This window comes from Triturus cristatus, chromosome 11 (assembly GCF_964204655.1).
Source record: "Triturus cristatus chromosome 11, aTriCri1.1, whole genome shotgun sequence".
Classification (NCBI taxonomy): Eukaryota; Metazoa; Chordata; class Amphibia; order Caudata; family Salamandridae; genus Triturus; species Triturus cristatus.
The window spans coordinates 742482214-742500197 of record NC_140594.1 but is presented as its reverse complement, the minus strand read 5'-3'; the positions used below and the strand labels follow the sequence as shown (position 1 = coordinate 742500197).

Below are 17984 nucleotides of genomic sequence, written 5' to 3'. Positions count from 1 at the left end.
TATGTGTATGTCCAGCATCTCTGACATCACTCGAGTCCAGTAGTCTTGGATTTCGGGGCATTCCCAAATAATGTGAAAGAAGGTGCACGTCCCACGACACCCTCGGACGCAATGATCAGAGTAGGACCAGCCCAGTTTGTGATGGAGTTTTCGAGGAGTGTATGATCTGTGTAGGACTCTAAGTTCAATCAATCTAAATCTTGCCCGTATGGCGACCTCTCTGGGGCTTTGGATTGCTTCCTGCCACTCATTGTTTTTCAGTAATCCTAGGTCTGATTCCCAAGCTGCTCTCAATAGACCTAAAGGGTCGAGAAGGTTGTGCATTATCTTCAGATAGGTTAGTAATGTTGCGTTGTCTATCATAGGGTCGAGCAAAAATCGGTCCTCTAAGCGGGAATAGTCAGGTAGGGTTTCCCAATCTGGTATGGAGCAGCGTAGGGTGTGTCTCAGTTGTAATTAGGGCAATCGTTTTGTGGTGGTGATTTGGTATTCAGTCTGGGGTTCTTCAATAGTGAGCAGTCTCCCACCTAGCCACACGTCACAGAGGGTGTCCAAGCCAATTAGGCTCCATCTATGGAAGCCCTGCAGGTGCCCCACATCACCCAGTACGTCGCTCTCCCAGAGTGGTGTGTGTTGAGTAAGTCTCGAGTCCCATTCCAGCAGCTTATTAGTTACGCACCATGCTGGAGCTTCCTCGGGTGTGTGGGCCGGTAGCGGCCTATCTTGTTGCCTGCGGTAAAGGGCCGCTGGGTACCGTCTGTTTCTCATCACATATTGGTCAACCCTATATGCCGGCTCGGTCTGGGGTGCAAATACCCAACCATTGACGTTGACCAGCTGGGCCGCTAGGTAGTAACTTCGGAAGTCTGTGACCGCCAGTCCGCCCTCAAACACCCTGCACTGTTGTTTGTGCAGTGCTATGCGCGATTTACCACCCTCCCAGAGAAGATTGTGTTGTTCCCCCTCGATGGCCCTGAAAAAAGTGTCTGGGATCCTGTATAGGCTATTCTGTAGAGCATAGAGTAGTCTCGGTAATCATTCATCTTGAATAGCACTGCTCTGCCCATAAGGGATTTTGGAAGGCGCCGTCAGTGCGTTATATCTTCTCGCAGCATTACCAGCTGGGTGTGTACATTTAGGTTTAGGAATTGCTCAGCTGTCCTTGTAAGACATATGCCCAAGTATTTAAATTTGTCAGATTGCATCAGGGCTGCACAGTCCGTTGTGAGTGGTGGGAGTTGCCCACAAGAGTGAAAACAAGAGATTTGGCCCTGTTTATGTGCTATCCAGAGTAGGTGCCGAAAACTCAGAGTATGTTTATGAGTCAGCAGAACGTGTGTTTAGGTTTATGCGCATAGAGTAGTATATCGTTGGCATACAGCGAGATATGTTCTTTCCATCCCCCTCCGATGTCTATACCCCAGATAAGGGGGTCTCCTCGGACCCACGCCACAAGTGGTTCCAATGCTAGCGCGAATAAGATTGGGGATAGTGGGCACCCCTTTTGCGTGCCCCGGTGAAGTGCAAATGTCCTGGAGGTCGACCCGTGTACCCATACTCGGGCTTTCAGGTTCTGATACAGGAGGCGGACCCATGCGCAAAAGCTCAGTCCAAGGCCGACCATGAGCAACACTGCATTGAGATAGGGCCATTCAATGCTATTGAATGCCATTCGGGTATCCAGTGACATTAGAGCGGCAGGTATATGTGCACGCCGTGGTGTGCATTACTCCATATAGTCGTCTAAGATTAAGTCTGGTGCTTCTGTGGGGTATAAATCCCGACAGGTCTGGGTGTATTATGGTGTAAATGATAGAGTCGATTTGCTAACACCTTCGCCAAGACTTTAGTTTCAAAGTTGAGGAAGGAGATAGGCAGATAAAAGCCACACTGGTCCTTGAGCTTGCTCTTTTTTGGGATTACCACTATCGTGGCCAACCGCAAGTCATCGGGCAGACATCCCTCCTGCAGTGTGGCTTGGAACATATCAAGCATCGGTTGTGCCACCCCCGATGCTACACATTTAAAGAGTTCTGCGGGTAGCCTATTCGGTCCGACCGCCTTCCCGGATTGTAAGTCCTGAATTGCCCCCTCTACTTCTTCCTTCGTCAGATCTCTATACAGGTCATCCCTGTCTTCTCTTGAAAAAGTCATCATACAAATGTCTCGGAGCAGTTCTTCACTCTCGTCCTCTGATATAGTGGTTGCTCACTTATAGTGTGTCTCGTAGTAGGATGCAAACACCTATGCTATGTCTTCTCCGGACCCACGCCTTCTGTTATCCGTCACACTAATCTCTGCGACCCCGATCCTCACGTCTCTCATTCTGTTCAGGTTGCCTTTGTCGATTGGTTTTCCGCCCACCTTCGAGCCATTCCTATACTTCATCAGGTGTTGTAAAGTACCAGGATGTCTTCATGGTCGAGGACTTTGAGCTTGGCTGGGAACAACAGAGATTTTTTGTTTGCAGGGTCCTTTTTACCTCGTCAAAGGTTCGACGTTGTCGTTTGACCATGAGGGTAAAGTCCGGGAAGGACCGGATCGACACATTTTCGTAGAGTAGGTCACCCTTCATGCAGGCGGTTTGCAGGATTATGCCACGGTCCCGGAAGTTGAGGATGTAGGAAGGTGGAATCTGACTAATGCTTGCCCCTAACTTTTTGCCTGGTATTTGAGTGGTTTTTGACTAGTCAGGCTGGGATCCTGCTATCCAGGACCCCAGCCTATCTGCTTTCTCCCTAAAACTAATGTGAAGTACCCTAGGTACAAACTAATTGGATGCTGAGGATGCCCTGACAGTCCCTTGTAGATGGTACCCTAGGTACCCAGGGCATGGGTCCCTCAGTAGGCCTACCAGGGCTGCAGCACTTATTGTGCCACCCTGGGACAGCCATACAAACTGACACCACCAGACCACTACTGTAGTCTGGGTAAGGTGGTGCTGGCACCCCTTACAGGGATATAGGTACCCTATATCCCACCCCATTACAACACATATACTCTCATAGGTCAGCCCTATAGTAGGCCTTGGTAATTCCTACAAGGCAGGGTGCTGAGGTATGTGTGAGGGGGGACCCCTACATGAGTAGGGCCTCTCTGCAACCTTTGTAAAATCATTGCTGGGTTGTTTGTAGTGTAGCCATACCATATACTCTTAACCGCATTATAAGTCTATCGCGATAGCGTGATAACTTGAGAATGGCTACACAGAACCATATCGTGTTTGGTGTCAAACATGTAGGAATCATACCCCCAGTCCAGTCATGGGCATGAGGGTACGATTTCCCCCTGCTAGAGGGGCGATATGGGAAAAGCAGTAGATTTCGGACACCAATTTAAAAGTGCACAAGTGTTGTAAATTAAAACAGCGATGTGATTAAGCATTTACTAAAGACATTAGTTCCCTTCCTTTAGAGCATGTTTCCTCTGTTATGTTGACCGAAGTTCGGACTCCATTTTGTATTGTCATGCCTCCACGTGTTCTCCACGAGAAGAGTCCAACCTCTGTATCAGTTGCTCTTGAAATCTGCCTAGTAACAGTCTATAAATAGTTCTTTTGTCCATCTGGCGCATGCCCAGACTTGACCACATCTGTTATCAGTTAGCCTTGCTTGACCATGTTTTCGCGGGCTCAAGGAGTGTGTTAGCTCCGCCCATGTATTGATTCAGTATCGAAAATGACCATAAATGGTAATGTTCTTCGATCTCATGTTGTATCCACCCACTTATGAGCCCCTCTATTGTGTATAAAAGGGGACCATGTACGCAAGTTCTTTGTGCTACTCTATGCAATACTGAAGAGTGTTGTGTGGATTGTAGGACCACCCTTAAGGGTTAATAAATGCTGTCTTTGTACTTTGCAGTTTCCGTGCCAACTTCCTTATAGATTCCATTACAGGAGAGCGAACCCTTGTGTCCTGCGGGCCTAGTTGGGGCCTGTATTCATCAATTGGCGCCCGTCACGTGGGGCTCGAAGGACTGGTCGCGACGAAGGTGAGGAGTTTGGCCGGGGACGTGATCACTGCCAGCGGCGTCTTAGCCCTGGCATCCCGAGGTTTTTCTTCCTTCCCTTCCGAGCTGACCGTCTGGGTGGCGCCGGTCATCGACTGAGACCTCTTCTGTCGGTCCTGCCGTGAGAGCCGTTTGGGCGATTTTGGAGCTTGGCAGTTGGAATCTGGACTCTTGATTGGTAAGAACCGTTGTACGGTACTTGCTCCGAGTTTTTGAAGCCTGGCCTGGCTATTTGAGTTTGATTTGTGATGACTAGTCATATTTTGTATTTGTCTTTGTGAAAATATATGCGTTGCAACACATATAGGCAGGTAATGTGGAGAGATTTCTCCGGAGCTGTGTAACTTTGAACGGCGCAACGATTAAGTGCCATTTTCTCTATAATATTGCATATTTTGCATTATTCCTGAGCATGCCTGCTTTTAGCGCACTCCGTAAGTGGTGTTGCTGCTTTGGAAACCGGTTGAACCTCGAGGAATCTGCTCCAGCTTCCCCAGAGGGGACTCCTAATAGGGATATGTATGTGAAGCATGGCCTTTCTTCCATAATGTACAGCACAGTATGGAGGAAATATACGAAAAAAGATCCTGAGTTACGATGGCCTTTGTATGGATCGTTTGATATACGTAAGATTGAGTATGTGGAACAGTGTATGTGTAAGCGACGTGCTCGTCAGGATATGTTTGAGTGTGTGCGGTTGTGGGTGAAGGAGGTGCGTGAGCGAGAGAAGCGTGAGAAAGCGCTGTTTGATAAAGAACAACGGAAGAATGATCATGTGCGAGCACAGGAAGCGAAGCGTCGGGAGGACAAAGAGCAGACGGACAGGCAAGAGAAAGAGCGTAGGCTGCAAGTTTCGGGTCAATACGCTGTTCGGCAGCCACTTTATCCTGTCCTTAATAACCTTGATGATGATTTTTATTTACTAGATCGCTCTCCGCCCCCTTATGTTGGCGCATCTGCTCCGCGGCCGCAAGATTCCGACCCGGCTTCGGGTAAGGTAGATACACGGTCCATGCTGTCGGCCGAGCAGATGGCTGAGCTTCGGAAACTTTCCTTCCGTGCACTTAAGGGCAAGATATCCATAGAGGAATTATTCCATACTTGGGGGTCGTGGCAGGAGAGAGATAAATTGTATTTTCTGAGTCATTTCGCGGAGGAAGTGATTGATGCTTTCCGGAAACGTTCTGGTGTCTTTGAGCCTGACGAAGTGTCATTGGATGCTAAAGCATTGCGTAATGGTGTTTTCTCTTTTTCTAAGGCTCCAGATACGGCTCGGCGGCTGTTCGCCTTGCGAGACACGGTGCTGGCCCTTAGAGAAAAAGCGCGCCAACAAGCAGAGGAGGAGAAGCAGTCGGATTCGTGTACCACAGAAGGCCACCCATCCACCTCCCAGTCAGATAAGGATGTCGTAGTGCATGTTAAACCAATGCGAGAGGCGGCGCCTTTGTATGTTCCTCCTAAAGGAGCGGGGACTAGCTCGGACATTAACTCCGCCGATGCTAAGGGATATTTTGTGTATAATTGGGTTTATACTCCGTGGCATAGAGCTGATGTTATGGCATTAAAGAATGCGTTGCCCGACCCCCGCAAGAATCCAGCGGCCTTCTATGAAGAAGTCGAGGGGGCCTTGAATTCTTGCGTTATGACGTTAGCAGATATAGACCTGTTTTTTGGCCTTATTCTACCACCGGATACGTGGCGATCTGTCCGAAAGGTAGATGATATAGTTGCCTTTAAGGCTCGATGGTCTGACCTTGAGGATGAGGATAGGGACCGGAAGCCCGCACAGAAACCACCCCAGAGTATTTTAGATCTCCCTGCTGCTATTGTGGCTAAATTGAAGACAATTATCCCCCCTAAAAAGATTGACTGGAATATGTTAGCTGCATGTAAACAGAAAGTTGACGAGTCAGTTGCAGACTTCTTTACGCGCTTTGAGGGAACGTTTCATGACTTTAGTGGCCAGTCGCTTAGTGACGAAACGGGCCGCCACCTTTTCGCGGATAAATATGTGGCCAATTTGCTGCCGGCAGTTGCGGCCCGTCTAAAAGCGAGTGAGAGTTCTTGGTCCTCCGCGACCCCGACGGCCCTCCTGACTATCGCTCAGTATTATGAGCGTCAGGAGCACGAAGCAAGGGGCCAGGAGGAGAAGAAATCGAAAGATCTAAAAACCAAGGTGATGTTGGCTCAAGTATATGGCCCGCCCCGACGGGGTAATAATAGAGGAAGGGGAGGATCTTATGGTCCCCCCTCGGGCCGATCTGATTTGAATAGGAACCAGTGTGCATATTGTAAGCAATCGGGCCATTGGGCCAGGGATTGCCCGGTGTTGCGTGCTTCGCGTCAGGGACATATTTCAGGGGGCCCGAGAGGTAGAGGGGGTTTCTCGAACTTTAGAGGGAACTCTAATGAACAGGCCCGTTTTGACTCTGCTGGACAGCACCGAGATCGACCAAATGTTTTCGATCGCCAGCATCAGTATCACGTGTCGGAGATTGACCGATCGGGGTACCATGATTCTCAGCATGCATAGGAAAGCGTTGGATGGGGGTTAGAATCAGTTGAGGTGCCGGTCGATCAGACGGGTCCTTATGTATCGGCTGAGGTTTTAGGCTCTACCGATCAGTTCCTAGTGGATACAGGAGCGACACGTAGTGCGTTGTCTAAGCAATTGGTTCCGGGGGCTCCCCCATCCGGCTTAATGGTTACATCGGTAGGGTTTGACGGTACACTCTCCCGAAGCCCTCTTTCACAGCCCCTCACATTTAAGGTTGATTCTTTTTCTGCGCCCTGCCCGTTTCTGCTTGCCCCGTACACACCGGACAACATTATGGGCCTTGATATGTTAAAGCATTTTAGGGCTACGATCCGCTGCTCCCCTGCTGGTGTGCGGGTAATATTGAATGACAACTACCCTCGGTCTGAGCGGATGTGTGCGATGTCAGAGGATGCGCTGTTAGCTACCCTTCCTCGTGCATTGTGGGCAACTTCGGACACAGATGTGGGACAGATGGTGATTCCACCGGTCCACATTAGTGTCCAGGAGGGGGCGGTGTTACCACGCCTCCCACAGTATCGTATTTCCCAGGAGGGCGAGGAGGCTCTCATACAGATTGTGCAAGATTTGATTGCAGTGGGAGTAGTGGAGGAAGTTCCCTATAATATCTGTAATAGTCCGATTCTCCCCATTCTGAAAAAGGACACGGATGCTAAGGTTTATCGGTTCATAATTGATTTACGAGAAGTGAACAAGATCGTGATACCTCAGTACCCAGTGGTTTCCGACATCACAACATTGCTTACCTTGGTCCCGCCTACGGCGACCATGTTCTCAGTGATTGATTTGAAAAATGCCTTCTTTTCCATTCCCATTCACCCCGATAGCCGATATCTTTTTGGGTTTACATTGAATAATAGATCTTATCGCTTTTGTAGGATCCCCCAGGGCTACACAGAAAGCCCTAGCATTTACAGTCAGGCTTTGAAGAGACAATTGGACTCCTTTGTTCTGCTCGAGGGGGTCGCCCTCATTCAGTATGTCGATGACATCTTGCTGGCGGCTGACACCCTGGAGTTGTGTGAAAAAAGCACGTTATCCTTACTTTCCTTTTTGGCATCCCACAATCATAAGGTATCTAGGAAGAAATTGCAATTCTGTAGACCAAAGGTGACTTATTTGGGTCACCTTTTGTCTAAGGAGGGGCGTGCACTCACACCAGATCGTATCCAAGTAATTTTGGACACACCGAGACCGTCCACGCAGAAGGATGTGCGTGCATTTTTGGGTCTTGTTTCTTTTTGTAGACAGTGGATATTGGGGTTTTCACACATAGCTAAGCCATTGTTAGCTCTCTTGACAAAAGACACGCCCATCCCGATCCCCTGGTCAGATGAGTGTGACGCTGCTTTTCAGCAACTACGACAGGCCCTTTGTTCAGCACCAGTGTTAGGGACCCCTGATTATGCTAAACCCTTTTCGTTGTATGTGCATGAGAAAGATGGATGTGCATTGTCAGTTTTAGTGCAGATGCACGGTGATAAGCAGCGCCCTTGTGCATACTTTTCGGCTGTACTTGACCCTGTCGCCCGAGCATTACCAGGGTGTTTTCGCTCGGTTGCGGCGACAGCTGTGTCAATACGCCAAAGCGAGGGAATTGTATTATCTCATAAGCTGTTGGTGTTAGTTCCCCATGCTGTTGATGCCCTGCTTAATCAAACAAAGACGCAGCATTTGACCAGTGCCCGTTTAACGGGATATGAGTTGACGCTCTTGGCTCCTCATATTACGTTGAAAAGGTGCGTAACGTTAAACCCGGCCACATTGTTGCCATACCCCGAGACCCAGCCCGAGGCGCGGAAGGCGCATGATTGCATTCTTGTGACTGAGGAACAAACAAAGGGTCGTATTGATCTCCAGGATACGCCCTTTCCAGATGTAGATGGAGAACTATGGGTGGACGGATCATGCCTGAAGCTACCAGATGGGACGGCTTCAGCAGCGTATGCAATTACCACATTACAAACAATAGTGGAGACTGCACGCATACCACAGAAATCAGCTCAAGCAGCGGAACTGATAGCATTAACACGAGCATGTGAGCTCAGTACAGGGTTATGTGTGAATGTTTATACAGATAGCCGCTATGCCTTCGGAGTAGCGCATGACTTCGGCCTACTCTGGAAGGAGAGAGGGTTTTTAACGTCACATGGAGTACAGATAATGCATGGAGAGTTAGTTCACAATCTTTTAACTGCATTGACATACCCAAAGAAAATTGCCATCGTTAAGTGTAGCGCCCATAGGAAAGTAGTTGATAAAGTTGGAGAAGGGAATGCGTTAGCAGACCGAGTAGCACGGGAGACTGCGATGCAGCCTGGTGCTACTGCTATGTATGTAGTAAAGTCGCAGGTGGAAAGATGGCATGATGCGAAGGAGGAAGTGCGAGAAATGCAAAGGACCGCTTCTGATAAAGAGCGGGAACAATGGGCTAGCGAGGGAGAATTGGATGATGAAGGCTGCTGGAGAAATAAGCAGATGGATAGATGGAAATTACCCACGGCTTTCGTACAACCTATGGTTCAGATGGCACATGGGCTAGCACATGTTGGAGCTTCCGCAATTGTAAAATTGCTTACCCAAGTCTGGGAGCATCCAGAGATTGCTAGCACGGCAAAGAGGGTGGTGCAGACCTGTATGATCTGCTTGAGGTATAACCCAGGAAAGGGTACTCGAACTCCAGCAGGAGGATTTGTGACACCCACTGCACCCTTCGAGGTTTTGCAGATGGATTACATCCAGCTTGAGCGCTGTAACAATTTGAAGTATGTTCTAGTAGTGGTTTGCGCCTTCAGTAAATGGGTTGAGGCGTACCCTACGAAAGACAATACTGCAATGACTACAGCGAAGCTGCTACTGAAAGAGTTCTTTCCTCGATATGGCGTCTGTAGACTTCTGTGGAGTGATAATGGGCCTCACTTTGTAGCGGATGTTATAAAGTATGTCTTGAAGGGCCTAGGCATCACTCAGAAGTTCCACGCCGTGTTTCACCCTCAGTCTGCGGGACTGGTCGAGAAGTATAATGGTACACTGAAGCTCAAGATCGCTAAAATTCAAGCTTCGACGTCTTTGACTTGGCCAGACGCTCTACCACTGGCGTTATTGTCAATTAGATCGGTACCACACTCTCGAACTGGCCTTACACCGTATGAGGTCGTCTTCGGACGCCCAATGAATATTTGGGGTCCACCAAAACCTAAGGCTGTGTATGATGTACCTTGTGTAATGATGAATGATTATCTGGCACAGTTAACGGATAACCTGATTTCTATTCATCAACAGGTCCGGGAGGCGCTCCCTGATCGGTCTACCGGTGAAGGACATGGTCTCCGGCCTGGTGACCATGTCATGGTGAAAGTCTTCGACAGAACGAACAGTTTGGAGCCGAGATGGGTGGGCCCTGAGCAAGTCCTCCTCGCAACGAGAACGGCTGTGCGAGTCTCCAACAGAAAGAATTGGATCCATTCTCTGCACTGTCGGAAGGTACCACCCGGATTGGTGGAGCCTGCCGTGCTGACCGATCAACGAGAGATCCTGGCTGCAGAGACAGGCCGTGCTGCGGAGCCAACCGCCACAGAGGAGCTTTTTCCGGACCACGCGACTCCTGGAGGAAGGCGATATCATCTTCGACCAAGGAAGTGAGTTTTCCAGTACCGAGACACACTGTCAGAACGGCCCTTGGGTTAGTGAAACGGAGAGCCGATGAGGCAAGGGGGGGGGATCAGCCCTGCATTAGTGTAGTGGCACCCGTCTTGGCCCGCTGGTGAAGAAATCGACCGCTGCCCAAGGGGAAGAGTTCTGACAGACTTTTAGTTTCAGGAAGATATTAGAGTTTGTATTTTTATTGACATGGAGAAGAAGAAAATCTTTTGTGCATCAGGGTTCATGCTGACAGTAGCTATTGTGGGGATAACCACATGGTTTGTGGAGGAGGTAACTCCTGCTCGGAAAACACTTGTATTGACGACTCCGGTGCCTGAGGAGCACTACTTTTATACATTACCGTATCAAGAGTTGAAGCATCGACAGTCTTATTTGAATAACACGTTCATCCAGATGCTGCATCATACCCACGTTGCTACGAACGCTACGAACTGTTGGATATGTGGGATGATGCCGGCCCATCAGAAGAAAGGAGGAACGCCATTTATCCCACTTCCTTTCTCTCATAATGGCTCTTGTAGAGCATGGTACACTTTGCTGTTTGCCACTCGGAAACCGACAGTGGGACGATTGCTTTTCAGACTCAATAAAGAATGTCATCAGGATAAAAATGGGTATCCGCAAGCAAACGGGACAATTTGGGAATGGGAAGAGTACCGACCAGACAATGAATCCATTCCCTATATCTTTACGAACACCAGAGACACTGTGGGGAAGGACAAATTTGTGATTCAAGTGGCCCAAGCTCAAGCGGACCTGTGTGTCCAGAGTGTGGGTTTTATTCCTGTTGGTGTCAGTGATTGCATCACTGTCCTGAACATTGATGGATTGAATAATAGTACCTTTCTAGCGTCCCACAATACCTACTTTGTGTGTGGAAATAAAGGTTATTACCGTCTGCCAGCTGGGTGGTCTGGGGTATGCTATGTATCGTTTCGATTACCTCCTGTATTCCTAGCACCAGCATCTTATCATAAGGATTTGAAATTGTTGAATAATGTGACTGTAAATAGGTATAAACGTACTCTATCAATTGATGATGTGGATCAGACCGATACCAGCTTGCAACAGTATATTGATTTTAACTTAGGATTGTTTTTCTTTGTTGGAGCCGCTTTGAACAGTAGGAAGATCCGAAGATTAACAAGAGTGGTAGAAGCTGTGACGAACCAAACTGCTGCTGCTCTTGGGAATCTTACGGAAGAATTGCAAATTACTAGAATTGTTGCATTGCAGAATCGTATGGTATTAGATGTCATGTTAGCCGATCGAGGTGGAGCTTGTAAAATTATTGGAAGTAGCTGTTGTGTGTTTATCCCTGATCATACGCCGTCAGTTTATAGTGCCATTAATAAACTGCATAAAATTGCAGCTGAAATCCATACAGAAAACGGCACTTGGTCCTTTTCTGGATGGTTTTGGGCATTGGTTACTGCCTGGGGATGGAAGGTCTTAACTGGTCTCTGTATCATTATAGCAATTCTGTTCCTTTTCTGTATCTGTGTTCAATGTGGTCCATTGCTCTGTTCCTTATGCGTATCGTTCTGTATCCCTGATAAGAAAGCTATTGCCGATGTTGCGCACCAGAAGCGCTTAGCTAAAGAAGTCGAAGGAATGATGACAATTGACATATATGATGATTATCCTAACAAACCGGATGTCTTCAGTAAATGCTGAAAGGGTCGTCTGTTGTAAATTAAAACAGCGATGTGATTAAGCATTTACTAAAGACATTAGTTCCCTTCCTTTAGAGCATGTTTCCTTGTTATGTTGACCGAAGTTCGGACTCCATTTTGTATTGTCATGCCTCCACGTGTTCTCCACGAGAAGAGTCCAACCTCTATCAGTTGCTCTTGAAATCTGCCTAGTAACAGTCTATAAATAGTTATTTTGTCCATCTGGCGCATGCCCAGACTTGACCACATCTGTTATCAGTTAGCCTTGCTTGACCATGTTTTCGCGGGCTCAAGGAGTGTGTTAGCTCCGCCCATGTATTGATTCAGTATCGAAAATGACCATAAATGGTAATGTTCTTCGATCTCATGTTGTATCCACCCACTTATGAGCCCCTCTATTGTGTATAAAAGGGGACCATGTACGCAAGTTCTTTGTGCTACTCTATGCAATACTGAAGAGTGTTGTGTGGATTGTAGGACCACCCTTAAGGGTTAATAAATGCTGTCTTTGTACTTTGCAGTTTCCGTGCCAACTTCCTTATAGATTCCATTACAGGAGAGCGAACCCTTGTGTCCTGCGGGCCTAGTTGGGGCCTGTATTCATCACAAGTAACACAAAATGGCTACTGCCCGCCACCTACACAACCCTGGCTGGCTGTTGCTGGGGAAAACCCCAGCCTCGCCAGCTGGACAATAGGGCTCCTGTGGCAGGGAGGTGCTGGCATCTCCCCAGACAGGATAATGTGGATTGGAACAGGGTGGGTGCACCAAATGTCCTTTCAGAGTTGCACGTAGGCAGCTGCAGAAGCCTCATTCTGCATACACCGCTTGGAACCGGTTCAGGGGCATCCTGCCCCTCACCCAGGCGGGAACCACACAAAGGGGAGAGGGTGTAGCCACCCTTTCCCGCCTCACCTCTCATTGGTGGACACTACTCTGGACACTCCCCTAATCTTGGGGATAAAGGTGAATAACGTGGCCCCAGAGCCGCAGATTAATCTTGAACTTTACAGTCTTGACCTTCGACTTGCTGCTGCCCAGCTGACGGAAGAAATCTCCCTTGGGATAAAGGAGTTATCCCCCTGCTTGGCAGGCACCTGAAACACTGCAAGTGACCCAGTTGGAACTTCGCTGCTCTCACGAACTTCGACGACTTCCAGAACCCTTGAGGTGGGTTTCCAGCGCATCCCAGAGGCCAGTGAGTGTGCTCACCGAGTTTGGGCACCGTGGACTGCGTGGGTGCCGAGATCCCCAATACCCTAGGACACCGGCCACCTCTTGCGTAGCACAAGACCCTGACCAGTGGGGAAGTTGTGCTTTGGCCCGTTTACGAGCCAACCACTCTACAGCAATTGTGCCAAAGATCAGCACCCTAGCCCCCTTCGGTGGCCCGTGGGTGCCCTTTTACGCACTCCAAATTGCCGCCTCACGCGGTCCCTTGTCTCTCGACTTGTGGGCCCTAGCGGAGGTCTATCTCTACAATCAAGAGTTCCCCTGGTTGCTCCAGGCCTGCTCTACAGTCTCCTCGAAGGAGACCTCTCCCAGACCTCGTGGGTCTGCACTGTAGCCGATTTGTTTATTCTTCGCGGGTTGCGGTTGCCAAGGCTTAGTGGATCCAATCCGGACACTAACACCGCAGCGACCCTCATCCGACGTGGGACAGTCGCCCTCCTGAAGCTGGCCTTCCTTGAAGCCTCCCGGAGCCCGTGGCTGCAGATCCAAGCTACACCACTTTCCACCAGAAGCACCCGACATCGAAGGGCTCTTTGCTCTGAGCCTCCTGGTCACTTTGCCGTGACCCAGACTCTGTCCCCTCTGCTTTCAGGTTCTTCTCTACAATCTTCATATCTTTGATCTTCACGACATCATCGACGCTTTTGGCTAGCAGAACTTTTGACTATTTTCCCATTGAAAATCAGCCCGCGACCCGACAGCAGAAACAACCTATGCACCCGGCTTCCCTGGGGCAGGTAACAGTGGTACCTCGGTACTCTCGTGGTAGTGGGCTCCTCAAAAGCTTAAGTCTAATGTTTTAACTTTGTACTCCTGCTAGAAGTATTTTTAATCTGTTTATTTCCAACCGCGACATTCTCCATAGGCTGTAATAGAGATCCCGATAGCAGCTACTTGCTAGGCACGCGCCTTCCTCATAACCTGGGGTGGATTCTTAAGGGGCCAGCGATCCTGAATGCCCTAGGCATTGCCTGTAGAATTGTCGTGGTTCTTACACCACTTTTTTAGTATATGGTTTGGTCCCCCCCTGGGGCCCAATGTTAATAGTGCTATTTATTGCATCTATCAATGCTGGTTTGATATTGTAACTTTGCCACAGCTTCATAAAGAGACTGTGGGATTCTGTCTAGAATAAATACATATATTTTATATATATACCTGTGTGGGCTACTCTTTCATTTGGTTATTCAAGTGGCTATTATGGTAAAACAATAAGCTCAACACTCCTTCAAGACTTAGCCTGAAGGCTGCTCTCCACAGCTACCAGTAGGATAGCTTTCTTTAAAGGTTGTCTTAAACCTATCATCAATAAGAGTCGAATTGGACTGGTTCAAGGTGTCCCTATAACAAGGAGACAGCATATGCCAGGCCAACTTCTCACAGGGGATCCTTGCGATTATGGTCCGCGAATGGGCTCCCGGTTTTGTTGGTGGTATCGGTGCTCTGTGTGCTCTTTCCACAGAAAAGAAGTTAGAGAGGCGTTTAGGTTGGAGGTGCTGGAGTATGAGGCCTTCCCGGAATAATCCCACATCTGGGCCCTCCGCTCCCTCTAGTACACGCACCACCCTGATATTGTTCCTTCGGGCTCGTCCCTCCTGGTCCTCAAGCTTTGCCACCATTACCTTGTGGTGGTGCGTGAGTCGCACTATCTGTTCGTCCATCTTTTTGGTGGTAGCTTATAGTTCAGTGATATTTGTCTCTGACGCCGCTCTTTTTCCCGAGGGCTTGTTCAGATCCGCTCTCAGAAGATTCACTTCAATTGTGACCTTGTCTATTTGGACTCCAGGGTTGTCCCCAGTTCTTGGATCGCCGTCATGATGGGCTCCAACAAGAGTTCCGCTGGTTCCTGGGTTCCCTGTGCCGTTGCCCCTCCAGCCATAGTCACCTTGGGTACTGTGTATTTATCTAGTTTATTAGCCTGGGGTGGGGGTTGCCCTTAGGGCGCATTTTGTTCTCTCCTCCAGGAGTGGGGGGGTTAGGTGGGAGATGTTTCAGCGTTGCAGTATAGGCTGGCACTTTTGGGTTCACTATCAATTTCCAAGACGCTCTCTCCTCCGGGCCGCCCAAACCTCTACTACCACTGTGGGCCTGGTCTGGGGCAGTCTTTGTGCGAGTCCTCAGGTTCTGCGTGGCACAGAATTTGGCCTCTGTGGCATTTTTTTTTCTTTTCACCTTCCTCTTGCCTGGAGGCCCACTCTCGTATTTTCTGCCACAGTCGCTCGCCTCAGTGTCTTTCCCGCCCCTTCAGCTCCCTTTACTTTTCTGTCTAAGGCATGTCGGCATCGATTATGAGGGTGTCCCCCCTCGGGTCTGCAAAGTCTAATGAGAGTCCCTCTAGGCCAGGATAGAGTCCCCCATTATAGCTCTGTTCCAATCCCTACCGTGGGCCTCTCAGTGCAGCTCAGGGACCTCCAGCTGCTCGGGCCCGGTAGCGCGTCTGCTTTCTGTGCGGGACTAGCAGCCTATGCGGTCATCCACCAGCCACCAGTGGGCTCTGCTTGTGGTACACGCCCGATGCAGCCTAGGTCTCCCTGCCCCCTCAGGTACCTCCGCTGTTACGTCGGCGTGGGGGGGGGGGGGGGAAGCACCTGTGAAGCCTGGTAACTTTCTCCTGGAATACCCTCCCCTCGGGGGAGGGGGGCATTGAGCCGAGAATGCCTTCTGCGACCTCTGCCACTGTGCCAGGACTTTCACGCAACCCTGCCCACCGTACAGCCTGGAGGTCTCCGGCTATTCAGGGCCCGGCAGGATCGGGGTGCGTTGCGGTCTTTAGCCAGTTGCTTCAGATTTCGCGCCCTTTCACGGTGCGACCAGTCCGGTACCTCCGGCCCCAGTCGATTTCAGCAGGGCTCCTCCCTTCATACGCACTCTGGGCTGGATCCGCAGTCTTTCGGGCCCAGCGTCGGCAGGTCTCCTGGGGTACCGAACGCGACCCTGCTTCAGTCCAGTTCAAAGCCCCCAACCAGCACGGAACTCCCGGACTACGCGGCCATTTTGGCTAGTGCCAAGCCACACACCTGTGAAGTCACCTTTCTTATCTACCACCATGGCTACTGAGTAACTTTACTGACTGCTTGGGCCTAGCTTGCCTGCTGGTGGGAGTACCATGTGTGAAAGACTGTAAAGCGCTACCAGCATTGGAGTTCAAGAGGATATGGCGAGCCGGGAGGAAGGGCACAGTTAGCTTGTTGTTGCAGAGAGCTTGCATGCCGATGCTTTGTACGGATAGGTTCTTCAGTGAGCCACTGGAACATACCTGTTGGCCAGGAGAAGGGTAGTGCTGAAACTTGGTCATAAGGCAGCCAGTCTGAAGATTTCCAGGTTGTGAGGACCCCCACAAATTATAGAAATTGTTTTGTGGGACAATCATTAAAGCCAAGTATGTGATTCTAGCTCCCCTGAGCTTTCTCATTGAGACCAACACACTTCAGCACGATTTGTGCCCCTACATTTGCTTGGATGCTTCATTAGACACAATCAGAACTAATGCAGAGAACTGACCTACAACAATAAGCTCATGCCAGCCTGCCCTGCTCACTAGCATACCAGCCTAACTTTTTACACCGATCTCACTCAAAAGATACACAGCACCAAAGTTTTTCTTCCCGTTAACTTTTTCCTTAGGATTAAGTCAATTTCCAATGACTATTTTTACAGCTTCCCTCCTTAGTCGAATCTTGTTTTTCTTTAATTGCTACTGGTGTAACTTAATAAACAGAGTGCTTTTCTAAAAGGTGTTTTGCTAATACATTAAATATTCTTTTCATTTTTTTGCTTTTTGAGTTGCTCACTCTTGTGCCCCATTAGTGCTGGGACAGCAAGTTTTACATTCTAAATTCGTTAACCAAGGCATTTCAAGAATATGTTTGGTTTTGATTGCTGGCCCTTTCTGTCTTGGACTGGGAACGCTGAACTAAAACCCAAAGCAACAAGCCACTATTTTGCCCCAACGCTGCCATGGGGAATTCTTTCATAAACATCACAAATTATTTTTAATACAATCCTTGAACGTTACACTTTTCCTATGTTGCATGTGGAATCTCCATTCGCCTTTGTTGCATTATACATCTTGGATTGTCTAAATCCCTTCACAATTTGCTTGTAGTCTGCTTAATAGTATATTTTCTGCAAATTGATTAACTTTCAATAGCATTTTCTTTAACTTTTTCTAACTTAAACGCATAGCCATGGAACAAATCATTTTCATATTTTTTCCCATTGCATCACAAGGCTCTCCAACAGGTAAATAACTTTGCACTGCTTTATTTTAGGTCTACAATTTAAATCAATTTGAAACTCAGCTGGGAAGTGTTTTCCTCTAGTCATTATGACTCTTATCTAATTTTTTTTATTCCATGACACCTGTATATAGCTTGGCAAAGATATTTCAATATTTGAAAAACAATCGATTGGATTCTATGACTCCCCCCAAACGTTGGCTTCCTGAAATGCTTTAAAGATAAGGAGCACTGATATTAGGAAAATACAATTCAATAGATGCATTTACCTGCCACGGCTGCTGGCCCTTCCCACGTTGAGTCAGTCATATCGTGCACATACTTCTTGTAGCTGGCATCCACACATTTTGACTCCAACGCCTGCTGCATCAAACGAACAACTTCTGCATATCTTTGGTATGGTGTTCCAAGAGAGACATCTGCCATCACATCACAAACCACCTGGATGGTAATGTTGGTCCACTTCACACCCTGCGAAAAACAGACAATTCATAAATACAGAATACCTTGAAATCTAAATAGTTCTGTGGAATCTTTCACCGTGCTACAGGAAGGGCAATCTTAAAAACAAATCAGTTGCTCAAAAATTGAGACTCACAGGTACTG

The 17984-nt window shown here is 48.5% G+C and overlaps 1 protein-coding gene across 1 annotated transcript in view; it reads right to left on the bottom strand.

The window, feature by feature from the left end:
* LOC146785399 (putative serine protease K12H4.7) overlaps positions 1-17984 on the bottom strand; it is a 625777-nt gene that overhangs the window by 164205 nt on the left and 443588 nt on the right. The window contains exon 6 of the mRNA XM_085634403.1: positions 17648-17849. Coding sequence (XP_085490529.1) covers positions 17648-17849 — 202 coding nt within the window. The remainder of the gene's footprint in view (positions 1-17647; positions 17850-17984) is intronic.